Consider the following 26,970-nt stretch of genomic DNA (forward strand, 5'->3'; position numbering starts at 1 on the left):
TAGCTGGCCACTGCGGCAGGGGGCGCGCCCAGCTCGCACTGAAGCAGGCACAGCACCCTCTCTGGGGTCTTCCCAAATAAGGCTTGGGTGCCGCTTCCCACCATCACAGGGACTGGGTGGGGTTGGGGGAGTCAGATAAGAGGCTAGACTTTGGGAAGTGGGTCAGGCTGTGTTCCTATTATTGAAGGGATGACCCTACCTTTCACAAGAATACAAAAAAGCCCTTGGGAAGGGTCCCCCAGGTGGCTTCTTAAAGGTGACCGCCTCTGTCTATTTCTAGGCAACCCAAGGTTTGGGAAACGGTGTCAGGGAGGGTCCAGTTATAGAGGTTCTCTCTTGAATCAATAGCTGACTCCCAATTCTAAGAGACTCCCTTTATCTGGGAAGGCTAATTTGGGGCTGTCCCGTATCTCCTAGGACCCCAGGGGTCTTGTGTCAAAGAACAACCTCAATTCTGGGGGCTCGGAGGCCAGAAAAGTTACTCTGAAGAAGAAAAATGCCTCCCGCAGAAGCCCGGGAACTGCTCAAGTGCAACCACCCCAATTCCGTGGGGACCCCGAGTTTCACCCCTAATCAGAAGGGGAAGCGAACCCGGAGCAGCAGGAAATCGGGGACCAAGACCCCAGAGTCGCTCCTGGCTAGAGGGGCGTGGCAGCCTGGGCTTGGGGAAATGCCCCCACCCCTGCGATCCCCTAGGGTGGAGGGTGCGGCGGGGATGTGCCTGCAACCGCGCGTCCGAGGGCGCCCTAGGCTTGCACCCGCTCCTTCCCCACCCGGCTCAGGGGTCGCTGGAAGAAGAGCCCCCAGTTCTCATCACTCCTGCCCGCGAAGCCCAGTACCTTGCGCGCTGTAGTCCCAGCGCCATGACTCGCCAGTCGCAGCTCCGGAGCCCTTCGAGGCCCCTAGCCCCCTCCCCTGCCCCGCGAGCCCCCTCCTCAGCCCCTCCTCCCGCCGCGCGGTTGGCTGCCCCGCGCCCTGCCCGCGGCTCTGATTGGTTGATCGGTCTGTCACTTCCAAGAAAGAGGCGGGACCAGAGACCGAGCCTTAGAACGCCAGGCGAGTGTGTGTGTGCAGGGGGCGGGTCCCGAGGAATACACACACACACCCCGCCACACCCCTTGCCGCGGACTTCTAGGCAGTGTCACCCGCCCCATGCACAGTCGACGGGCCTCGCCTTCTGGCCCAGTCTATCCCGCCAAGCTTCCGACTCTCTTCTGAATCCACCTAGTTCTCTCTGTCCCTTACACCCCAGCCCCCACCCTCTAACTCCCACCTCACTTTCTACCTCCACTTTCTACCCCCAGACGGGCCCCTCCGACTTCCAATCCCACCCCCTCCAGTGGCCCAGCTCTGCCTCCGGAGTCGCCCAGCTCCGCCTACTCTGTCTCGTCTTCCTTATCCACCGAGTCCCCCGCTTTGCTTCTCCGCCCCCAACTCCCGACCCCACCCGCCCCAGTTCTGCGGTCCCTCCCCTTCTGTACCCCGCCGTCCCCCTCAGTCCCCTGCCCCTTCCCTCCACCCTCCCATCCCTCCGTCTCGCGCCCACGCCCCCTGGTCCCCGCTCCTCCGGTCTGGCACCCCTCAGGTCCCCAACCCCGCCTCCTTGCCTCTCGAACTCCCTTTTCAGGTTCTCACTGGTGAGTGATTAAGTTTATGTCAGGTAAATATGTAAAACTCAATCACACCCACTTTTCAGAAGAGCGGAGAAGTGGTAGCTTTCTAGTAAGTGAGAAGGTAGAGACGCGAGGTCACCAAGGAGTGTTACGTGTCTAAGGTGGGTGTTGATCCACCGCAGGTCAGTATTCTGGATGCAGCTTTGGGCAGAGAAAAGGACACTATAGCAGAAATCTGTGGGTTTTGTCCACCCTAGTATCCCACTCAGTTTTCTTTTGGGGAAATACTTCTTTCCTCTTAATCCTTTTTTTTAAAAATACTTTTACTTATTTATTTATTTGGCTGCACCGGGTCATAGTTGCAGCACATGGGATCTTTAGTTTCAGCATATGAACTCTTAGTTGCGGCATGTAGGATATAGTTCCGTGACCAGAGACCGAACCCAAGCCCGCATGCATTGGGAGCGCAGAGTTTCAGCCATTGGACCAGGGAAGTCCCTCCGTCTATTTAATTTGAGCGGGACTGGCCATAGCCCTACCAACACCAGCTCCAGGGACTGGTGATGGGTTGGTTTAATAACTAAGTCATGTCAGACTCTTGCAACCCCATGGACTGTAGCCCACCATTCCCAGGCAAGAATACTGAAGAGGGTTGCTGTTTCCTACTCTCAGGGATCGTCTCGACCCAGGGATTGAACCAGTCTCCTGCATTGGCAGTTGGATTCTCTACCACTTAGCCACCAGGGACTAGACCTAGCCAGTTTATTCTGTTTCTCAGATCACAGTGATTAGTTCAGGGAAGGTGTGTGACCTAACTAGTCTAGTGACAACCAGCCCAGAGACATTTGCTGCAACTATCATGAAAGGTGTTCTTTCTACTGGAGTTGCCAAGCTGGTGAGATGTGAGCCTGGAGCTTATGGGTCTCTGTTGCTGAGAAAGGCTTTATGAGATGAATGTCAATGCAGAGGAAAGCAGAAATGAAAGTTTGTGAAAGATAGTCTTGACACTAGCACTTAGGTGCCTCGATTTGGCCATACCTGAACACCATTTTAATCATGGAACCATTATGGGGTTTTTGGTGGTTGCTGTTGTTATTAAATATTGTTTTATTTATTTATTCTGTGCTTAGATTAGTTGAGTTGATGTCAGCTGCTTACCCTCAAAGGAATCTTGATAAACTGAGAGACTATGTCCTGAACTTCAGGAGAGAGACGTGTGAATAAGAGGCCAAATTTAGAAAGGGCTGCAGGAGAAGCAGTGTCCTATTCAAGGAAGCAGAGGTTATCCAACTCACAGCAGATAGCCAATCTGAGGATTTATGGTGTCCAAGGAAAACTAGCGTATGTTAAACAAAAATTAAAACAGGACTAAAACTTATATACACAGATGTGCCAGGTATCTATGATCTAGGTTAACATTAAACTTCACTTGGTTGTTCCTGGAAGCAAAAGCAATACAGGAAATGTGTTTGTTGAAATAGTTTCTAATTTTTGCTAAAAGGATATGTTTGGGGGACTTCCCTGGTAGTCTGGTGGCTAAGACTCCGTGCTCCCAAAGCAGGGGTCCTGAGTTCAATCCCTGGTCAGGGAACCAAATCCCACATGCTGCAAATGAGTTCACATGCTGCAATAAAAAGATCTTGCATGCCACATCTTAGATCAAAGATCCCACATGCTGCAACTAAGACATGATGTAGTCAAATAAATTGATTAATTTTTTAAAAAGGAGTTAATTTTTTTTTTTTTTTTTTTTTGCCTGAGCTGCATGGCTTATGGGATCGATCCTACCTAGTTTGCTGATCAGGGATCAAACCCAGGCCCCTGGCAAGGGAAGCTGGAATGATCTGACGCTTCCTCACTCACCTGCTTGGTGGTTGATGCTGCCTGTCACCTAGAACCTCACCTGGGAACTGTGGCTGGAGCATCTACATGTGGTCCTTCCATGTGGCTGCTTGGGCTTCCTCCCATCATGGCTTCCAAGTCCCAGTGGAGAGGAAGTGAGTGAGGACACATGCCGAAGTTGTATCTCCTTTATGACCTAGCCTTGGGAGTCATGCAGCATCACTTCCTTCTCATTCCTTTCGTCAAGGCAATCACAAAATCCTGCCCAGTGGAGGGAAAGAGACTCCACATCCTGATGGGAAAGATCAAGCTTCCACAGGGAAAAACATGTGGACCTGGAAACATTACTGCAGCTATTTGGGGAAAATATCTGCCACACTTTTTACAGAACATTACCTTGGAGTTCTGCCTACAAGCAGTGCCATGGAGGTGGAGTCTTAGGCTTTGGGATATTAGAGAAAAAAATGCTTATTTTATCAACAGGGAAATAGGGCTCAGTAACAAAGCCCCAGAACCGTGAACATACCCAGTCTGACAAGTCAGCATTCCTGGCTGCTGTTTTCTGTACATCTGCTTGGATGTTTCACTTGCTGATGTTCACTTCTATGTGACTCACTCTCCCTGCTGTCGAAGACTGGGGGGAATAGCTCCTAACCACTCTACAACCTCCACCTCTTGTGATCTAATTCTTATTTTAATTTTTAAACATATTTATTTATTTGGCTGCACCTGGTCTTAGTTGTGGCAGGTGTGATCTAGTTCCCTGACTAAGGATCAAACTTGGGCCCCCTGCATTAGGAGCTCGGAGTCCTAACTGCCGGACCACCAGGGACGTCCCATCTTGTGATTTGATTTTATCTCAGCTCTCCCCTTCCCTGGCTCTGACTCCTAATAACATGGGCTTATAAAGGTCAGCTGGCATTCCTGGAACACTGCCAGGAGCAGAAAATCCCTCCAAACTCGAGCCAAGCCAACCTGGAACCAGACGAATGATTAAATAGGACGAGTCCTAAGTGTTATGCACGGGCTCTATGCCAAGTGCAAGCCCTGCTCTTACTGGAACATCAGCGCAGCTCCATTATGAGGGCAGCATTATTTTCCTGCTGATCAGTGGTTATGATCCATGGTTCTAGAGCCAGCCTGCGTGGGTTCAAATTTTGACTCCATCACTTCCAGCTGTGGGAGCTTGGGCATGTTGCTTCATTTCTCCGTGACTGAATCATTTCTGTAAAATGCTCTTAGTTTAAAAAAAAAAAACAAACAAACCCTGAAGCAGATTAGACTATTGTTTCCAAATCTTCACTCCCCTGCCAGTCAAGGGGGTCCATTCTGGAGGGTGAACAGGCATAGCTCAGACAGGCACGGTCACTACCCACAAGTTCACGTGCATACATGTCCATGTGCATTTTGATGTCACACACATAGGTGTTACGTAACAGGCTGCCATTAACACACAAGTCAGGAGCAACACGTGGATTCTGACAAATGCACGAGCTGGCACGTTCCACGATCGAGATCTATGTCTTGGCCTTGTTGTTCAGCCGCTAAGTTGTGTCCTCCGACTCTTTTGGCACCCCATGGACTGCAGCCCGCCACGCTCCTCAGTCCATGAGATTTCCCATGCAAGAATGTTGGAGTGGGTTGCCATTTCCTTCTCCAGGGGATCTCCCCAACCCTGGGATGGAAACCGAGTCTCTTGCGTTGGCAGGCGGATTCTTTACAGCTGAGCCACCAGGGAAGCCCGTCTTGGCCTTAGGCATAGCTTGATGTCAGCCTGCTTGTTGCTGTTGGCACGTGGATGTGTGCTGATGCATACACAGATAAGTGACGCGTGTAGTTATCTGGGTTCTGTAACAACGGCACCTGTCATCCATAAGACACGCGAAACTCACACGCACGACTATAAGCACACGCATCTAAAAATCTCTTGCATCCCATGGTTCTCTGTGAAGACTCTGATGTGTATGTTGGTGTAAACGCAGGAAACCGCCCCGCCATGGGAGTGATAGATACAGTGACCCAAGTCCCCTTGCGCGAGTGCTCAGGGCTTTGGTGCCCCCTGCAGTGAAACCTCTCCTTAGACTCTGGAGGCCTGGACACTCCTCCCCAGTTCTCGAAGTTCCCCTGCTCCCTGGTACATCCCTCCTTTGAAGTTCAGTGAGCAAGTCTCAGCTCTTGGAGCCATCGTAGGAGATGTGTGTAAATCTGTAAGTCCTCTGACATTTGGTGGCCCGGGAATCCAGATTATTGTGATGCAGTGTGCAGCCTGGACCAGAAGTGGTTTCCTGGGTTCCTGCTCGAATGGGGTGCAAGAAGAATCTCTTAACGGCCATCTTAGGCTACAGAGGCTCCCATTTTTACCTATAGCCAGCAAGAATTTTGCATTATTTTAATATATCAACAACCTCAGATATGTAGATGATGCCACTCTAATGGAAGAAAGCAAAGAGGAACTGAAGAGCCTCTTGATGAGGGTGAAAGAAGAGAGTGCAAAAGCTGGCTTAAAACTCAACATTCTGAAAACAAAGATCATGGCATTCGGTCCCATCCCTTCATTGTAAATAGAAGGGGGAAAGTGGAGACAAGTTCTCTTTTCTTGGGCTCCAAAAACACCGTGGACCATGACTGCAGTCATGAAATTAAAAGATGATTGCTCCTTGGAAGGAAAACTGTGACAAACCTAGACAGTATATTAAAAAGCAAAGACAGCACTTTGTGGACAATTGTTTGTATAGTCAAAGGTATGGTTTTCCCAGTAGTCATGTACATATGTGAGAGTTGGATTTTTATTTTTGGGGCTCCAAAATCACTGCAGATGGTGATTGCAGCCATGAAATTAAAAGACACTTGCTCCTTGGAAGAAAAGTTATGACCAACCTGAACAGCATCTTAAAAAGCAGAGACATTACTTTGTCAACAAGTGTCTGTCTAGTCAAAGCTATGATTTTTCCAGTGGTCATGTATGGATGTGAGAGTTGGACTATAAAGAAAGCTGAGTCCCAAAGAATTGATGCTTTTGAACTGTGGAGTTGGAGACTCTTGAGAGTCCCTTGGACTGCAAGGAGATCCAACCAGTCCATCCTAAAGGAAATCAGTCCTGGGTGTTCATCGGAAGGACTGATGCTGAAGCTGAAATTCCAATACTTTGGCCACCTGACGCGAAGAACTGACTCATTGGAAAAGACCCTGATGCTGGGATAGATTGAAGGCAGGAGGAGAAGGGGACGACAGAGGATAAGATGGTTGGATGTCATCACCGACTCAATGGACATGAGTTTGAATAAACTCCAGGAGTTGGTGATGGACAGGGAGGCCTGGAGTGCTGCAGTCCATGGGGTCACAAAGAGTCGGACACGACTAAGGGACTGAACTGATTCTCACATTAGAGAATCATAGCACTGACATTCCCCGTCTTTAGGGTATTTGAGTGCCAGACAAATTAGCCAGTCACTCTGTTTTTTCTTCTCTCTTAATAGATATATGAATTTTTTCATTTAGCCCTTATATCAAAATGTCATCTATCAAGAAAGATAGACATTTGACTGGATCTTGTCTTATTCACTTTAAATCTAAACTTATTAGTCATCAAAAGCAGGGACATCCGGCCCTGTAATGTCTGAGAATGTTGACCTAATGGAGCACTTCTTATTTATCATAAATTACAGACTCACCATCAGTCATCCACAATTTGGAGATCCAAAGAGCTCCCAAAAGGAGATAGTGTCATCGAGTGTACTTGATGGCAAAGGCTGACCCCACATGGGCTACTTTGGTGATCTATATTTATCCTACTGTGGTGTAAACAGCCCACATTTCACTGTGGGAATATTGATCTGTTTGCTTCCAGGAGTCACCCTGAACCCAGCTGGGCTGACCTCATACATATCATGTACACAAACCACCTTTCTAAAAATCAAACACCTCCTTCATTCTTAAACACACATGTTTAGTAAAGGACTATTGAGCTTATTTTTCTTTTGGTTCTTTTCTATACTGTGGATAATATCTTGCCATAATTTTTAAATTAATTTTATGTTTGGTTGCGCTGGGGTCTTTGTTTGTGGGTGGGCTTTCTCTAGTTGTGGAGAGAAAGGGCTAGTCTCTAGTTGCGGAGCACAGGTTCTAGGTGGACGGGTTTCAGTAGTTGCAGCATGTGAGCTCAGCAGTTTCAGCTTTCAGGCTCTAGAGGATGGGCTTTGTAGTTGTGGTGCATGGGCTTAATTGCTCCACGACACGTGGGATCTTCCTGGACCAGGGACTGAACCTAGGTCCCTGACATTGGCAGGCAGATTCTTACCCAGTGCACCACCAGGGAAGTCCTACCATAATTTTTAATTAAAGATTATAGGTACAGATGAGTTAGTCTGTGCATGAATTTCATTTCCTGGTAATAAAATCAATATTTTTAAAAAATCTACTATTTTTAAAGGGGGTACTGGATTGAATAGATTTTGTATCTATTATTACAGTCAATTGATATTATTATATCACTAAGCCAGTGATTCCCAAAGTATGGTCTGCAGACCCTTGGGAGTCTCTGAGCTTCTTTCATGAGCTCTGTAGGACCAGAATACTAAGACGTTATTGGTGCTACTCTTTTAAAAATTTATTTGGCTGTGTGCCAGGTCTTAGCAGCATGTGGGAGTCTAGTTACCTGACCAGAGTTCAAACCCCAGTCCCCTGTATTGGAAGTGTGGAGTCTTAGCCACTGGATCACCAGGGAAGTCCCCTGGCCTTATGCTACTTCCCACTATAAGGTAAAGTTTTCCAGAGGCCATGTGATATTTGAGTATGTCATTGCTCTGATATTAGCATGCAGTGTATTTATCACTGCTACTTTCCAATCAAAAAAATCTTTAAAAGATTATCAGTCTAGGGGCTTCCCTGGTCATCCAGTGACTGGGACTCCGTGCTCCCAGTGAAGTACAGGGGGCCCAGGTTCAAACCCTGGTTGGGGAACTAGATCCCACTTGCCACAACTGAGACCCAGTGCAGCCAGATAAATAAATAAGAATTTTTAAGAATGATCAGTTTAGACTAATATAAGGTAAATAGGAAGAGCTGTCCTGTGGTGTCTGGTGCCAGTTCTTACTGGCTCTTGAGAGTGAATTGTTTAATTTCTGATCATATGTGCCAATTGTTAAATCTTTGGTAGCATGAAATGGGCCTGGTTTGGAGGATGTACACCACAGAGACATTATATCATAGTTTTTTTTTTTTTTTTTTCAGAGAGCTGGATGAACATCACACCATATTGTATGTTACCCACACAAAGACTCAGGATCCTGGAGATTTCCCAGGCAATCCAGTGGTTAAGATTCCCATGCTCACAAGGCAGGGGGCACCTGTTCGATCCCTGGCCAGGGAACTAAAATCCTGCATGCTGCCCAGTGTGGCTAAAATAAACAAATAAAGAGATGTTATAAAAATGATTCTCCTTTCCTCAATAATTTTTAAGAATATAAAGGTGTTTTGAGACCAAATCATACGAGAACCAGTCCTCTACCTAAATGTTGGAAAAGCAATCAAACCCTAATCTAAGCCTGACACGCCCCCTGGTGGATGTGATGATATATACACTCAAACATACACACCTAAAAAGTGTGTGTGTGTGTGTCCGATTGGTTGTGAAATGGCAATGTACAGGTTAAGATCACACTGATTACGTATTTTAACACTTTCAATTTATTTTTATAACTTTATTTATTTTTTGGATGCTCTGGTCTTCCTTGTGGTGCTTCTTATTGCTGCGGCTTCTCTTGTTGCAGAGCGCGTGCTGTAGGATACACGGGCTTCAGTAGCTGCAGCTCGTGAGCTTAGTAGTTTCAGCTCCCAGGCCCAGCAGTTGCGGCCCGCCGGCTTAGTTGCCCAGTGGTATGTGGGATCTTCCGGGACCAGGGATCCAACTCATGGTCCCTGTATTGGCAGACAGATTCTTAACCACTGGACCACCAGGGAAATTCAGTCTTCAGTCTTCTGAAGCTTACAGGCCGATTATTTGGTAGAACATCCCTCGATTTGGGGTTGTCTGATGTTTGCTCATCATTCACTCCAGGATATGTATCTCTGGTAGGAACACATCAGAAGGGATTCAGTTTTCTTATTGCATCCTTTCCTGGGACACATGATTCTGATTTATATCACTACCCATGAAATTAACTTTGATTACTTTTAATGATTTGAGCCTGTCAATGTCTCTTGTTCTGGTATTGTTTAGTCGCTAAGTTGTGTCCGGCTCTTTTGTGACCCCATGGGCTGTAGCCCACCAGGCTCCTCTGTCCATGGGATTTCCCAGGCAAGAATACTGGAGTGGGTTGCCACTTCCTTCTCCAGGGGATCTTCCTGACCGGGGGATGGAACCTGTGTATTCTGCGTTGACAGGCAGATTGTTTACCGCTGAGCCAGCGGGGAAACCCACCAGGGAAGAATACTTGTGTATAACGTTGGTACTTTGTTGCCCGTGTTCTGTGCTTCCACCAGGTGGCGCATAGCATTCCTTCAAGTTACAATGTCCACAGCCATTCATCTCTGGTTACTGCTTAGATCCATTCATTCATGAGTCACAAAAATAGTAATCATGTAATCCTGCCCTTTATCCCAACCTTTTTTTGTTTGGATTACGTCTATGAAGAAAAAAATTATTTTTCCACTAACTGTATGTCCTGAGGTCCAGGTCTTATGTGAAAGGCAAAATAAATACTTGTGTGGTTTTTTTTGGACCAATTCTCATAATACTGACCTGGTTCCCTGATCCTGTAACAGGAAGAGGGCTTGTCTTTTTCTTTCCTGTCTGTGGAGGGGAAAAGTGTTAGGAAACAAAATTCAACTGAGTTCATTTTAAAGATCTTATTGGTTTTACTCAAATACTCATGAGTTGGGTAGTATCCAGTTTAGCAGATGGAGAGGGGTACCAGGTGCTGTCATAGATCCTGTCTGTTCCCATAACAGACACAAGTCCTTCACACCACAAAGGCATACGGGCTGTCAGTACAGATGTTAACCTTCATTCCTCTGCCCTTATGCCAATTTGAATGAAAGCCATTCATTCACCTTTCTGAACTCACTTAGCAGGACCTACTGTGGGGTTTCCCTGGTGGCACAGTAGTGAAGGATCCCTGGCTAGTGCAGGAGACACTTGTTTGATCCCTGCATTGGGAAGATCCCCTGGAGAAGGAAATGGCAACCCACTCCAGTGTTCTTGCCTGGAGAATCCCAGGGATGGAGGAGCCTGGTGGGCTGCCGTCTATGGGATCGCACAGAGTTGGACACGACTGAAGAGACTTAGCAGCATCAGCAGCAACTTGGAGAAGAGGGATTTCTGATAAATCTAATCTAGGACAAGATAATAATCTGATACTGGGGACAGCATTTTGGGATGTCCGATCAGGGGGTAAAGGAAGCAGGGTGTCAGGGTTAAGGTTTTGACAGGGGTGTATGGTGATGTGAGAGGCGGACAGTAGGTCTGTAGAGACATGAGAGGTTCTGTGTGTTCTCATTAAACGATCGGTCTTCACAGCCTGAGGGACTCAAAACCAAATCATAGATGGCATGGAAGTTTGGGAGTTGCACACACAGCACCTGAGGGGCATGCGCTCAAGGACAGGAATCCCTCCCTCAGAATCACTCATTCTGCTTGTAAAAATATGAACTGGTTGACGTCACTAATTACTCGGGAAATGCAACTATAATGAGGTATCACCTCATTATAGAATGGCCATGATTTAAAGTCTAAAAATAATAAATCCTGGAGAGGGTGTGGAAAATACGGGAACCCTTCTACACTGTTGGTGGGAATGTAAGTTGGTGCAGCTACTATGGAAAACAACATGGAGCTTCCTCAGAAAATTAAAAATAGAACTACCGTGTGATCAAGCAATCCCACTTCTGGTCATATATATTCACAGAAGACTACAATTCAAAAAGATACATGCATCCCTATGTTCATAGCAGCACTATTCGTGATAGCCAAGAAATGGAAACTATCTAAATGTCCATCAATGGATGAATGGATAAAGATGTGGTACATATATACAATGGGATGCTACTCAGCCATAAAATAGAATGAAATAATGCCACTTGCAGTAACATGGATGCACCTAGAGATTATCATACGAAGTGAAATAAATCAGAAAGAGAAACACAAATACCGTGTGATATCACTTACACATGGAATCTAAAATACAACACAAATGAACCTATCTTCAAAACAGAAACAGACTCTGACTTGTGGTTGCTAAGAGTGAGAGGGGACTGGGGAGGGATGGGATGGAGTTTGTGATGAACAGATGTAAACTGGTATATATAGCCTGGACAAACAACAGAGTCCAACTGTAAATCACAGGGAAATATATTCAATATCCTGTAATAAACCATCATGGAAAAGTATATATGTATATGAACCTCTTTGCTGTACATCAGAAATTAACACAACATTGTAAATCAACTCTACTCCAATAAAAATGTTTAAAAATAGAAATTATACAGCAAAACAAACAAAAAAAAATTTCTGGGTCGTGCATTGACACACAAACAAAGGCCTCCGTAAGTCCTAAAAACCAGGTGCCTTTCTCTGGGTCATGCTTCTACCCCCAGCTCCTTCTCCTGCATACCTGACACTCTGCCCTCCTGTAAGTCCACCTCCTGTAAGTTTCCTGGGAGAGGTTCTCTCTGGCCACATAAAAACAACACTAGATGCTGCCAGGAGGAAGACTTAGTCCATTTATTCTTGGGACAAAGGGAAATCCAGCAACAAAGCAGGTGAAAACGGGAACTTACAGCCTCATCCTGGCTTTCCCATCCAGGAGCCCGGCCCTGCCATCCTGGACTTGGAGCTGGGGGAAGGACATGGCGGGTCTTATTCAGGGGTGTCTGTGACGAGGGCTGGCCTGCCTTTCCCAGATGGGCTGGGCCAGCGGGGTTGGAGGCTCTTGGAGGGATTTAGGGGGCCTGGGGGTTATTCCAGCCTGTATCACCGACCAGCATGGGACCTCAGCCTAGTGTCTTGCTTGAATCCAGGGATCAGGTTGAGAGAATTCAATAAATGGCCAATTGATTTCATACTTACCATCCAGAAACCCAGCATCTTTTACACACAGTAGAGACAGAGTCCCAACAGCTGAGATAGCTTCTGCTCAGCATCCTCACAGAGCTGGGCTCAGGAGCAGAAGTCAGAGCCATCCGCACACAGACAGGACCCAGGAGGGCAAGAGGCAGGAGACAGATGGGCCCCAGGGTGAACAGCTGGAATGGTTCCCTGTGAAGAGAAACCCCAGAGCAGCAGGAGCAAGAGAGGAGCCGGGCCCTGCCCAGATAGGAGACAAAAAACCACATGCTCCTCATCCTCAAAGTCAATGACATGCACAGAAATGCCAATAGGTGTCACCGATTAGTAAGTGATGTCCTCCCACCCATAGCCATTTTCACTAGATTCCATGTTGGCTAAGAGATGCACGTGAACACATGGGAGCAAGATGACTGGACAAAGGAGACCCGGGAGAAATGCGCCAGAAAAGTGATTCAAACCACCCTGAGGGTGTAACTTTCGGTGAGCCCTCCCACGTGTCTATCCACACACACTTTTACTCCTCTCAGTAAACACTCGCCTTGCATCACATCTCTTTCCCTCTCTATGTGGAAATTTATTTCTAGAAAGCTGATGGGCCTGGGCCTTGTCACTGACCCCTGGTCCCTGGTGGGCTAGTGGTTAGGATTTGGTGCTCTCGTTGCGGCGGCCTGAGTAAACTCCGGGAGTTGGTGGTGGACAGGGAGGCCTGGCGTGCTGCAGTCCATGGGGTCGCAAAGAGTCGGACACGACTGAGCGACTGAACTGAACTGAAATGACTCCAGTCTCTGGCAGGGAACTGAAATCCTGCCTCAAGCCGCTGCAGGCTGAGGCCAGCTGAGATCAGGCAGAAGCGGAGTGGGGGGGTCTCTGAAGGAGCTGGCGGTGGCACTGGATAGCACCACGTGTAATGGTTTTTAATGACACTTGAGAAGGAACAGAAGCAGGATGCCAGCCCAAAGCCTCATGGCTGTCGAGTCAGGGCTCTCAGAGTCCATCGAGCCCTGGCCTGGCCCCCTGCTGTCCTCCCAACAGCAAGCCTCTGAGTCTCCCCTGCGGTGTCGGGGACCCCTCCTCTGTCCCACCGCAGGGCCTAACTCAGCGGCCCTGAGACACTAGGCTCCAGGCCGGGGGGTGGGGGGCTGTGCTCCTCCCTCTTCGGTGATGCTACTCCCCGCGCTGGCCTCCGCACCGTGCCCCTCTCCCTCACCCCGGCCGGGATCCGGGTCTGGCCTCACGTCCCTTCCTGATCGCGCTGACCAGGTTTGCATTCCTCCAGGACACTCCTGGTAACACTGAGGACCAGAGAGGAACCCCTTCACGGGAACACGACGTGATGGGGCAGGTTAAGTTAGGGTTTCTCAGGAAAAGAGAAGGTGATTCCCCCAAACCTTCTCTATTCCCAAGTGTACTAACCACTGGGTTTAGTGACTCACCGAGGGAAATAGATACTACATCATTATGCGGCTCATATACAGTCACAGAGAAAAGAGCGTGAAACAACATAGCTGAGGATTCTGCTCAGAGCACTTTCTCTGGTATTCTAGTCTATTCTTATTCACGTAAAACATAATACTGTTTATGCCCAAGTGAATTGGTTTTACATCCTACCCAAAAATGTCCCCAATTTTTTTTGATCTACTTACTTGGGTCCATCAGGTCTCGGTTGCAGTACACAGGATCTTCGTTGTGCCCCATGAGATCTTCCATTGCAGCAGAGACAGACTCTCTAGCTGTGGCCTGTGGGCTCGGGAGTTGTGGCGCTCAGGCTTAGCTGCTCCCAAATATGTGGGATCTTAATTCCCCAACCAGGGATCAAACCTGATTCCCTACCTTGCAAAGCGGATTCTTTTTAAAAAAAAATAATTTTATTTATTTATTTTTGGCTGTGCTGGGTCATGCCCAACTCTGTGCGACCCCATAGACAGCAGCCCACCAGGCTCCTCCATCCCTGGGATTCTCCAGGCAAGAACACTGGAGTGAGTTGCCATTACCTTCTCCAATGTATGCGTGCATGCGAAGTCGCTTCAGTCATGTCCAACTGTTTGCGACCCCATGGAGAGCAGCCCACCAGGCTCCTCTGTCCACGGGATTCTCCAGGCAAGAACACTGGAGTGGGTTGCCATTTCCTTCTCCATCCTACATTGGCAGGTGGATTCTTTACCTATGCCTCACCAGGGAAGTCCCTGCCCCAATCTCTTCCTTGGGAAATAGAGTTCCCTGTTCACTTTGAAATGAACTAATTACACCTGAAACTAACACCACATCCTAAATCAATGACACTTCAATTAACATTTTTTAATTAAAGTTTTAAAATTAAATTTTAAAAAATTTAAAGTTTCTAGTTCAGAGGTGTTGTTACAGGTCATCTCTAGGGCTTCTGACATGGATTCAACACTTGCAGCCCTGCCAGAGATGGATCAGATCCCATTCGCTGTAAAAGTCCTTCTATTTGTTGTCATTTGTCATTTGAGTAGCTTTTTTTTCTGTTGTTGTGACTGCTGCTTCTGCTGATTCACAATATCTGAAGCAGGAAGGGATGTGGCCTGACCATCAGGTGTGGCAAGTGGTCGCCTGTGTTACAGGGAGCAGGGACCAGCCTGTGACATTGACGTCTGCAGGGAGAATAAATAGCACGATAAGACATCAGAGGTTGGGGCCCTCTGGCCCTGGGGAGTCCCTGTCTTGCCTCCTAACGGGCATGCTGCATACCTGACATTGCTTCAGAAAATATGAAGTTCCACCAAGTTCCTACCTGCTCCCTAGTAGGGGATCCCTGAGACCAGATGGCGATAAAACTTCCTACAACCCAGGAGGAAGTTCAGTCTTTTTACACCCTGGTGCTGAGGGGAAGTCCCTGACTCCGCAGATGAGCGGTACATTCCAGAAGCATTGCTGGTGTTTGTTCAGGAGTCCCTGAATGCAGGGCCTCCTTGCACTTTCTCAGGGGCTGGGCTTGAGCCTGATGGAGTTTCCCTGGTTGGGATTTAGGGTGTCTGGGACCAGTCAGGACTGTGTCTCTGACCTGCAGTGGGGCCTCATGCCAGGGTCTGAGGTGAACTGTTCCAGGGAACTGAGGTGAGAGATTACAACCAATGAGGCTTCCAGCATCTCTTGTTTCCCATGGTTTTCTGAGCATCCTTTGCCAGTGGGAGCACCTAAGACCATGGTGGTGATGAGGCAGCCGTGGTCCCTGTCTTCATGGAGCTCCAGGTCCAGTGGAGATCCCAGACTCATCCCCAGATGACAGGCAACTTGTTTGGGGACTGTTGCTATTTTTTTAAAATTTAATTCATTTTATTTTTGATTGTGCTGGGTCTTCGTTGCTGCCTAGACTTTCCTCTAGTTGCAGTGAGTGGGGGCTACTCTGCAGTTTCAGTGCGTGAACTTCTCATTGCAGTGGCTTCTCTTGTGGAGCACGGGCTCTAGGGCTTGCAGGCTCAGCAGATGTGGCGCCCGGGCTCAGCTGCCTTGGGGCACGTGGGATCTTAGATTCCAGCCCAGAGATCAAACCTGTGTCCCCTGCATTGGCAGGTGAATTCTTAACCACTGGACCACCAGGGAAGTCGCTGTGTTTGGGGACTGCTGATGTGGGCTTTCAGTTGCTTCTGCTGCCCCCTGGGCCGATGACTGTCCAAGAATGGTCCTGGATGACCGAACAACACTCAGGCACCGCTGTATGTAAAATATTGCTTATGTTTCCCCTAGACAACAGCAACAGGCCTCCCCCAAGGGGGTTCAGTGCCATGTGAAGCAAATATGAACGGTGACTTTGATTTCGTTCTTGGGTCCAGGGCCTGGGGTCAGAGTGAGGTTTGTTTTTTTTATTTTTATTTATTTCTGGTGGTGTTGGGTCTCTGTTCCTGCGCCAGCGTTTCTCTTGTTGCAGAGCATGAGCTCTAGCGCATGTAGGTTCAGTAGTTGCGACTCGCTGCACCCCATAGCAGAGTCTCAATAGTTATGGCCCATGGACTTAGTTGCTCCCAGGCATGTGGAACCTTCCCGGATCAGAGATGGAACCTGTGTCTACTGCATTAGCAGGAGGATTCTTTACCACTGAACCACCAGGGAAGCTCCAGAGTGAGGTTCTTGAATGTGGACTGGGGTTGAGGGTGTGACTTTCCTTCTGACCCGAAGGGAAGGAGAGCATGGTCTCCCCAGAAATGCCTTGGAGGTGAGTGAGGTGAAGCTCAAAAGCTATCAGAGTCACACAAACATAGAGAACAGACTTGGGAGTTTGGGGTTACCAGATGCAAATTTGCGTATACGGGATGGATAAGCAACAAGGTCCTGCCATATGGCACAGGGAACTATATCCAATATCCTGCGATAAATCATAATAAAAAAAATATGAAAAAGAATGTATGTATATGTACAATGAATCACTTGGCTGTACAGCAGAAATGAACACAACATTGTAAATCAACCATACTTCAACAAAATAAAATAAAAATAAAAAGCTGCTTGGACTTCCCTGGTGACTCAGCAGTAAAGAATCTGCCTGCCAATGCAGGAGACGCAAGTTGGATCCCTGGGTCACGAAGATGCCGCAGGCCATAGAGCAATTAAGCCCAGGTGCCGCAATTATTGAGCCAGTGCTCTGGAGCGAGGGGACCACAACTACAGAAGCCCTCCCAGGTTAGAGCCTGGGCTCCGAAACGAGAGAAGACACCGCAATGAGAAGCCTGAGCGCTGAAACTAGAGAGTAACCCCCGCTCGCCTCAGCTAGAGAGGAGCCCACGCAGCAACGAAGAACCCAGCCCCGCCAATAAATAAATAAAATTATTATTTTTTTAAAAAACTGTCAGAGTCCAACATGAGAAACTGAGACTTCTCATGCAAGGTGTTGCCTATAAATGGCCTATTTGTAGAAGTTCAAACCCAGGGCTCTCTGACTCCAAAGCCTCATCACTTTGGGGGCTGGTATCCTCTGTGTCTATGGCGCCCTGGTCGGGCCCCCCACAGCCTCCCTGAGTATAGCTCTCAGAACCACTCCCACTGCCCTAATCTCTTCCCACTTGTCCACCCAGGAACTGACTCAGCCACCCGGAGAGGCCAGGCTCTGAACTCCGGATGGGGGCAGGACTGGCTCCTCACTCCCGAGAGATGCCAACTCCAAGCCCGCCCTGGGCAATTGGCTTCTCTTGGGAACTGGCCCATGTCCACACCAACCTCCACCCTCTTTTTGGTAGAAACACCACGCTGGGTGCCAAGCCTACTGGACTGGGTGCCAAACACCTGGGCTGGACGACGTGAGAGCTGAGCCCGTTTTTTTGAAAGACACAATGGGACAGCAAGTCACCGGATCTTTGGAAAGCAGCAGGCAAGCCTGTGCCCAGAGTCTTTCCAATCTCTTGTGTGTTTATTAATCTATGTGACTCACTGGGAAAAATAGATACTGCATCATTATGTGAGTTACACACAGTCCAAAACTACGTGATTACCAAGTATTTGTGAAGATTCTCTGCCGTGCACACTCTCCTATCTTCCATGATTTTGTCTTCACTTTAAAAACTTTAAAAAGCTTTCCTGGTGGCCCAGTGAATAAGAATCTGCCTGTCAATGCAGAGGACACAGTTCGATCCCTGGTCTGGGAAGATCCCACATACCATGGGACAATTAAGCCTGTTTGCCACAGCTACTGAACCTGCGCTCTAGAGCCCATGAGCCACAACTACTGAGCCCAGGAATCAAAACTACTGAAGCTCAAACACCCTAGAGCCCGCACACTGCATCTACCGAAGCCCGTGGGCCTACAGCCTGTGCTCCACAAGAGAAGCCGCTGCAATGAGACACCCACATGCTGCAAAGAAGAGTAGCCCCGACTCGCCACAACTAGAGAAAAAGCCCACGCAGCAATGAAGCCCAGCACAAGCAAAATAATAAAATTTAAATCACCTTTTAAAAAACCCTAAATGGAAGAGTTAAAACTAGAAAAATCTTAGAAGAAACAACAGAGTAAATGTTCATGGCCTTGGATTTGAAAATCGTTTCTTAGACATGACACCAAAAGCAAACAGGCAAAGGAAAAAAAAAATACAGGCTATACTGGGCTTTTTAAAAAGTTTAAAGTTCTGTGTATCAAAGGATACTGTCGAGAAAGTGAAAATGCAACTCACAGAATAGGAGAAAATATTTGCAAATCACAAATCTAATAAAGATCTGAAAGGTAGTCTCCAGAATATATACAGAATTGTAACTGAAAATCGAGGGCTTCTCTGGTGGCTCAGTGGTAAAGAATCCGCCTGCCAATGCAGGAGACACAGGTTTGATCCCTAGTCTGGGAGGATCCCACCTGCCTTGGAACAACTGAATCCGTGCACCACAACTATTGGACTTGTGCTCTAAAGCCCGGGAGCCACAACCGCTGAAGCCCAAGAGGCCTAAAGCCTGTGTTCTGCAACAAGAGAATCCACGTGATGAGCGGCCCCTGCATTGCAACTAGAGGAGTTCGCCACAACTAGAGAAAAGCCCAAGCAGCCGTGAAGACCCAGCATGGCCAAAAATAAATACACTTAATTCTCCAAAAAACGAAAAGTAAAAACATTTCAATGCAGAAGATGTTGTCAGTCCAGGGAACACAGGGAACTGTCCACAACACCGGTGCTGACCAACCTCTCGTTAGTTCTGTTGCTGGAACGATACTTCCCCCCGAGTAGCTTCACTTTACAGTGTGATTTAGATCCCCACCTGCTCATGCAGGGTTACCGCTGGTGTGGTTTATCTCAATCTGAAACCCTTGATCTGTTTGGTTCCAGACGAAACTCATTCCCTTCTCACTGAGGCACAACGAGGCCTGATTCTCAAGTGTCTTTCTTGACAACAAAGCCACAAAAAACGGAAAAGTGCTCAGGAGACGATGTCCAAGATGTTATCAGGATGTCATAATGTTACAGACCTCATCCTCTGAATTGAGGGACATCTCAGGAGGGTGGTGTTTAAACTGAAATCTGGGGGGTGAATGGAAGGCACGTGAAGAGAGTGGGGAGAGGGTCTGGCCGAAACCATCATGTATGAACCACGGAACTTGGGGGTGTTGGGGACACACAAGAGGCGGGAAGAGAGTGGTGAGGCATACAACTGAGGACATAGCTGTTGAGCCACGGGAGATATCTGGGTTGTAATAAGGTTTCCCTGGCGGCTCTGATGGTAAAGGATCTGCCTGTAATGCAGGAGACTGGGGCTTGATCCCTGGGTTGGGAAGATCCCCTGGAGGAGGGCATGGCAGCCCACTCCAGTATTCTTGCCTGGAGAATCCCATGGACAGAGGAACCTGGAGGGTTACAGTCCATGGGGTTGCAAAGAGTCAGACATGACTGAGCACACACGCACACAGAAGACAGAGCCATCCCAGATGGTGAGTTCTCATGGTGGGCACAGTAGGAAGGGGTTCTCTGAGGAGGCTGGTGGTAGGATGGGACAGAAGTTTTTGCAAGGGTTTTTCAGTACTTCAAGAAGGGGCCGAGGCAAGATGCGAACCCAGGGTTACCTTATCCCAAAGTCTCAGTGCTGTGGATTCTCAGGGTTGGGAAGATCCTCTGGAGGAGGGCACGGCAACCCACTCCAGTATTCTTGCCTGGAGAACCCCATGGACAGAGGAGCCTGGCGGGCTACAGTCCATGGGGTCACAAAGAGTCGGGCCCAACTAAGCAACTCACACACACACACACACACACACACACACACACACACGGAGTTATTATAAGCCGAGGGCAATGGGGAACCATGAGGAATGTGTAGGAAGGACACTTGGCACCATCGCCCTTCACTGGCCCTCTTCACTGAGGGCCTCCTTGTCTGCAGAGGCTGGGAAGCATCAGTCTGCCTTTCCCACAAGCCCTGGCAGCTGGGGTTCCAGCTGTATTTGAAGCCCTGCACATCACAGTCATGGAGTCACCAGGTGTTTCCCCAGCAGCAACCGTGAGTTTAGGCAACAGCTCTGAGGTGCCAACAAGCCACTGAGCAGAAACGAGAGTATCTGGATCCTAGATCAATGCAAGGAGACACAGCCTAGAGCCTCTTCCTCCAGCCACTCCTAAGACACATAAGCTCTTAATCGACTATATCATTTGGAGGATCCAACCAGGGCTGGGTCAAGCCAGACCATGCTTTGGTCACCTGAAGTCACGTTGCAAGGAGCAGGGATCTGTTTGTGTGATCCCAGGGATAGGGTTGTGCAAAGCAGGGCACAGCCTCCCCATCAGCCAGCAGGGGAGGAACCTCGTGGTTCTGGGGAGCCCCAGCCCCTCCTCCTGCATACCTGACATTCCTTCCATACACTTGAAAATCTACCTCATTCCTGCCTGTTTCCTGGGAGAGGCTCCCTAAGGCCAGATGGAAATAACACCCAGATACTGCCAGGAGGAAGACCTAGTCTATTTATTCCTGGGGCAATGGGGAAGCCAGTAGGGAATTGGTGAGAGCAGGAACTGACAGCAAACCCCTGGTATCACACCTAGGAGCCAGCTTGCCAGCCCCAGCCAGGATACATGGGAACGTTAACCTGGGTCTTCCCCAGAGTGGTGATCTATGAGCAGAGGCTGCTTGTCCTTCCTAGATGGTCTGGGCCAAGGATGTCCAGAGGCCCCTGCACTGGGGTTCAGGAGACCTGGGATCTTGTCCAGCCTGAGTCACTAACCCCCAGTGGGACCTTGGGTCAGCATCTTGCTTGGATTCAAGAAACAGAATGAGAGAATAAAACAAATAGTTGTTTGAAGTCAGGATCTTACACTTGTTGCCGAGACAGCTAGAACTTTCTCTAGCCATAAGTAGAGGCAGGTCCCAACACCTAGAGATGGCTTCGGTCAATACAGGCCAGATCCCCTCTCACAGATCTAGGCTCTGATGTGGAAGGTGACTTCCCATGTGTCTCAGTGGTAAAGAATTTTCTTGCTAATGCAGGAGACATGGGTTTGATCCCTGGGTTGGGAAGATCCCCTGGAGGAGGAAATGGCAGCCCACTCCAGTATTCTTGCCTGGAGAATCCCATGGACAGAGGAGCCTGGAGGGCTATAGTCCATGGGGTCGCAAAGAATCGGGCACAACCAAGCAACTCACACACACACACGCACACACACACACATGCAGAAGACAGAGCCATCCCAGACAGTGAGTTCTCATGGTGGGCACAGTAGATGGGGTTCTCTGAGGAGGCTGGTGGTAGGATGGGACAGAAGTTTTTGCAAGGGCTTTTCGATACCTCAGGAAGGGGCCGAGGCAAGATGTGAACCCGGGGTTACCTTATCCCAAAGTCTCAGTGCTGTTGAGTTAATGGCTGTGGATTCCCAGGGTTGGGAAGATCCCTGGGAGGAGGGCATGGCAACTCACTGCAGTGTTCTTGCCTGGAGAACCCCATGGGCAGAGGAGCCTGGTGGGCTACAGTCCATGTGATCGAGAAGAGTGGGACACAGCTGAAATAACTGAGCACCCACACAAGTGTCTACAAATCTCAGAGCTGGCGCTGCTCTCCGGGCAGCACCCAGGCTCCCCACCTCTGTCCTGATCTCCTTTCACTCTCCTGCTCTTCAGTGACTCAGCTCCCGGCCCAGGAGTGAGGTCTGGGCTCGTCTCTCTTCAGAAACAGAACCCTAACCCTGCCCTAGAAAACATGTCTTCTGCCGCATCCTGGCTGCTATCCAGGCATCTACAGCACCCCAGATACTCACAGAGGCAACTGTCCTCCTGGAGCGATTCCAGGAAGCGAATGGAATCAAGGTCAGGAGCAATGTGCTGCTCCAAACTGCAGAACATGACTTGACAACTAGCATTCGGCAAAGGAGGATCCACCCTTGCTTCAAGCCTCCTCCATTCATGACTTCGTTAACCAACACCCGCAACTCGGCCAGAAAACAAGCAAACATTACATCATTACATGGGTTCCAACATTCCTGAAGGCGAGCTGCAGTACACAATATTTAATTGTGAAATAATTAATAAGATTCTGTGCAATTAGCAGAGACGTGGATTGGTCTCAAGATCATCATACAGATTGAAGTCAAAAGACAGAAACAAATATCCTGTATGTGTGGAATCTAGAAAAATGGTACAAGTGATCTTATTTGCAAAGCAGAAACAGAGACACAGACAGAGAACAATGCATGGATGCCCAAGGGGGAAGTGGGGGCGCGGGATGAATTGGGAGGTTGGGACTGACATATATACACTATTCCTACTGTGTATAAAATAGACAACTAATGAGAACCTACTGTATAGCACAGGAAACTCTGTGGTGACCTAAATTGGAAAGAAATCCAAAAAAGAGGGGATATATGGAAACATACAGCTGATTCACTTTTCTGTACAGCAGAAACTAACATGATATTGTAAAGCAGCTATAATATATACCTTTATATTATATAAAAGTCAATAATTTTTAAAAAAAGAACCTGGAAAGAAGATTCTTTGCAGCACACACTAATTCATTCCCTAATCTATATTTTCTTCAATTAAAAAGTGATATAGCTGATGACCAACTTGAGTGGTTGTCTAAGCTACTAAAATGTTGCAGCCCACAGTTGGGAACTACTCAGCGACTGCAAAATGCCCCTAACTCCAAGGGGCGACGTGGGCCGGGAGGGGAGCATGCTGCACCCTGCACCTTTTTTTGTTGTTGTTCAGTCGCTCAGTCGTGTCCGACTCTTTAAGACCCCAAGGACTGCAGCACCCCAGGCTTCCCTATCCATCACCATCTCCTGGAGCTTGCTCAAACTGATGTCCATCGACTCGGTGATGCTATCCAACCATCTCATCCTCTGTTACCCACTTCTCCTCCTGCCTTCAATCTTTCCCAGCATCAGGGTCTTTTCCAATGAGTTGGCTCTTTGCATCAGGTAACCTAAGTATTGGAGCTTTAGCCTCAGCATCAGTCCCTCCAATAAATATTCAGGGTTGATTTCCTTTAGGATTGACTGGTGTGATCTCCTTGCTCTCCAAGGGACTCCCAAGAGTCTTTTCCAGCACCACAGTTGGAGAGCATCAATGGGAAAAAGAAAACATTTAGGACTCTGGCCCCTGCACATGTATTTCTGCTGTAGCAGGATCTTCCCTGGGCTCCTAACTTAGTCTCAACCTTCCTGTCCACCCTCCTCAGAGCAGACCTGCTGGGATATTCATAGACACAGATCTGAATACTCTCCTTTCATGCTCAGGACATGGACACGGTGCCCAGTGCATTAAGGATAAAGTCCTGAGTCCTCGAGGCTCACGAGGGACTGACCCTGCCCCCCTCCCACTCGCTCCAGCTCCCTCGTCCGCCTTCCACTCTCTCTGGGGCTCCGCCTTCCTAAAATACAGTTCAGCCTCATCCTTGAAATATTAGCTCACATATCCCCTCTTCCAGGAATCCCTCCCTGAACACTCAAGGCATCTCACGACCTCCCACCTTAATCTGGGCTCCCATAGCCACTGAGTTTTTACCCAAAGCTGACCTCTCTGAGTCATCATGGTCTTAAGGATGGTCTGTACCCTCTACGATGCTACTGAGTAATCACTGCACCCGCAGCAACCTGTCTAACACAGGCCTTGCCACACAGCTCATTCTCAATGAATTGTTATTGCCAGGCTCTTAAATGTGTCTGTCATCTATTCTAGACTTAAAGAAAAAAAGGGTTGGGCTTCCTTGATGGCTCAGTGACAAAGAGTCCTCCTGCCAATGCAGAAGTCCTGGGTTCAACCCCTGATCCAAGAAGTTCCCACCTGCTGCAGAACAACAAAGCCCGTGCATCACAGCTATTGAGACTGTGCTCTAGAGCCCGGGAGCCGTAGCTACTGAGTCCACCTGCAGCAACTCCTGAAGCCCGAGTGCCTGTGCTCGGCAAGAAGGGAAGCCACTGCAATGAGAAGCCTGCACCCCGCAACTGGAGAGCAGCCCCTGCTCCCCTCAACTAGAGAAAAACCCACATGCAGCAACGAAGACCCAGCATCGCCAAAAATAAATAAACAAAATTATTAAAAAAAAAAAAAGTCCAGAAAGTAGAAGACTTAGAGGATCTGATGGAAAAGCTGGTGGGTGGATTCATCCTGGGAGAGTGGGAAGGACCCCAAGGATCCTTGTTTGCAAAAGAGGCCGCAGTGTGGGGGGTGAGAGGGAGGCTCTGGTGGCGGGGGGGGGGGGGGGGGGGAGGAGGGGGTCCCATCGGTCTCCTCTCCTGGCTCTCAAGGATTGACATCATGTTCGACAGTGACGTGACCAAACTCACATCTGAAACCTGTTGCTGCCCCAGGGGCCCAGCGTGTCTCTGCAGGCCTGGCAGGAAGACAGGAGAGCTGATGACAGCATGAACTGCTTTCTGGGGCAGGTGGGGGGGGGGAGGGGTGTAGTATAAAACCACCTGCTGGGATCTGCCACACTTCCTTCCACTCCACCGCAGCCAACCCAGAGCCATGACTCCACGATGCTGCATCCTGGGTAAGAAGGACCAAATCCCGACTCTCTTCGAGCCCAAATCCAAAATCAGCCTCGATCCCATCCTCGCCTCAGTCCATTACTCCTCTTCCCTAGCCCCCAGCCAGACAAGTGACTCCATTATAGCGGAACCCTTTCCACATCCCCAAGGGCGTGCATGCCTGCTCAGTTGCTCAGTCATGTCCAGCTCTTTGGGACCCCATGGACTGTAGCCCACCAGGCTCCTCTGTTCATGGGATTCTCCAGGCAAGAATACAGGATTGGGTTGCCATTCTCTTCTCCAGGGGATCTTCCTGACCCAGGGATCGAACCCGTGCTTCCTGCATTGGCAGGACTGTTTATTAGCCCTGAACCACTTGGGAAAATCAAGAGCAGCCCCATCCATGTCCCTGATCAATTTCCAAACTCATGCCCAATGCCATACATTATGACAGGCTCCCACCCCAAATCCCAGCGTCTAAATTTTAATATTGGTCATGGATGCAACACGACACCAGTGTCAGCTCAGCTGCCTTTAGCGCTTGACCCAGCTGAGCCTCCTGCTCTGAACTCTTCCCTCCCAGGGGAACACCCACATCTCTCAGAACCCCAAACCTATTTCCCTGAGTCCTGCCGGCCTCCTCTCAACTTCCACAGACCCATAATCCCCAGACACCTAACACAGGTCCGCCTCTAACCTTTCCCCGAGCCTCGGTCAGGACAGACACCCCCTGGGACCTTCCCTCCTCCAGGCTGAGCTCCAGTGGCTGCCCCATCTGCCACACGTCAGCCCTTTTTTCTCCCACAGCTGTCTTGGCTGCTGTCTGCATCCTTTTGCTTCTCTGCTCACACGGTGCCCCAGGTGAGCCCAGGAGGGACGTGGACACTTGGGGGTGGGGTGCCGCTCCCAGAAGACCCCAGCCCAGGACTTGCCCATCCTGCTGCCAGGGCAACATCATCTCTGTTTCCTCCAGTGTCCCCCACAGGCCCTCAGCTGTTGCTGTGCCAGTCACACGAGAGATGTGGAGACAAGTTCTACGACCCCCGGCAGGACTGTTGCTATGATGATGCTGTGGTACCCCTGGGCAGGACCCAGAAGTGCGGAAACTGCACCTTTAGGGTCTGCTTCGAGCAGTGCTGCCCGTGGTTGGTCAACAGGCCCCGGGAGTCCTTCGTGGTGAAGGTGAAAGGTCACAGTTGTTACTCAGCCCCATCCTCGGATGATCGGGTCTGTAGCAGGTGAGGTTCTGTGCCTTCCAAGGGAGGAGGCGGCGTGGAGGAGAGGGGCGGTCTGGAGACCCGTTCTACGATCCAACTCCCCCCGGCCCAGTGCTTTTCTGGGTCCTTCTGTCCCCGTCCCCATTCCATCCACCTCTCCCTTCCCTGTTGCTTCTTTCTCCTTTTGTTTTTATATCTATTTCTTCCTCTTTGTTGGTTGGCTCATGTCTTTCTTTTCCACTCCTTTGCCCGTAATCTGTCCATCCCTCCCCTCGTCCATCTCTCCCTTGCTCCCTCTCTCTCTCTCCAGTGTTGGCTGACAGACGATCACAGGTCGGTTGGATGCTGCGCCCTGAATGAGCCTGAAGAGGTGTGTTGTCCCCTTAGATCTGGGACACGGAGTGGGTTTGGGGGGGGATAGGAGACACTCAGATTCAATCCCTCCCTCCTTATTCTGTCTCCTTTGTAACAGTCATCCTAAATCTGTACTGAGTAGGGGGACTGGTCCCCTTTCTATGACCCTGGACATTCGTGAGAGGTTACTTTGCTGTTGGATGTCCCCAGGACCCTGACCTCTCACAATGACCCCTAAGACCAATACTGTGAGGGATGATCAATCCCCAGGCTGACCCTGGGGACCCTTAATGAGATCCGTCATTCCCTTTGGCATTTTCTCCACCAGGAGCACAATATGAATTCTACAACCTTACATATTCTATCACGGCGCGATGCAGACGGAGTCCTTTCTCCACTTCCAAAGGAGGCAAGATATACCCACTTTTCCACTTAAGAACAAATTTCAAGTTACCATGACCTGCTGGTTGCCCTGAATAAAAATTCCATTTCAATCACAA

At 49.0% G+C, this 26,970-nt stretch overlaps 2 protein-coding genes across 3 annotated transcripts in view; one reads left to right on the forward strand and one right to left on the reverse strand.

The window, feature by feature from the left end:
• The window catches only part of HIF3A (hypoxia inducible factor 3 subunit alpha), a 32,613-nt gene extending 31,713 nt beyond the window's left edge, over window positions 1–900 (reverse strand). For both annotated transcript variants that reach the window (XM_020898075.2, XM_020898076.2), the window contains exon 1: window positions 840–900. In XM_020898075.2, coding sequence (XP_020753734.2) covers window positions 840–865 — 26 coding nt within the window. In that variant the 5' untranslated portion in view covers window positions 866–900. The remainder of the gene's footprint in view (window positions 1–839) is intronic.
• Window positions 864–26,970, forward strand: LOC110139878 (insulin growth factor-like family member 1). The gene is made up of 4 exons (XM_070451578.1): window positions 864–1,002; window positions 25,707–25,760; window positions 25,873–26,137; window positions 26,799–26,970. The coding sequence occupies exons 1-4, from the start codon at window positions 864–866 to the stop codon at window positions 26,809–26,811; spliced, it is 471 nt and encodes a 156-aa protein (XP_070307679.1). The 3' UTR covers window positions 26,812–26,970.

Source organism: Odocoileus virginianus, chromosome 20, assembly GCF_023699985.2.
Source record: "Odocoileus virginianus isolate 20LAN1187 ecotype Illinois chromosome 20, Ovbor_1.2, whole genome shotgun sequence".
NCBI classification, from domain to species: domain Eukaryota; kingdom Metazoa; phylum Chordata; class Mammalia; order Artiodactyla; family Cervidae; genus Odocoileus; species Odocoileus virginianus.

Excerpts from the sequence above, each read along its gene's own strand:
- LOC110139878 (XM_070451578.1), top strand. The coding sequence starts at position 864 with ATGACTCGCCAGTCGCAGCTCCGGAGCCCTTCGAGGCCCCTAGCCCCC. Across the intron at positions 1,003-25,706 it reads CGGCTCTGATTGGTTGATCG|CTGTCTTGGCTGCTGTCTGC; the intron begins GTCTGTCACTTC and ends TTTCTCCCACAG. Across the intron at positions 25,761-25,872 it reads CTGCTCACACGGTGCCCCAG|TGTCCCCCACAGGCCCTCAG; the intron begins GTGAGCCCAGGA and ends TGTTTCCTCCAG.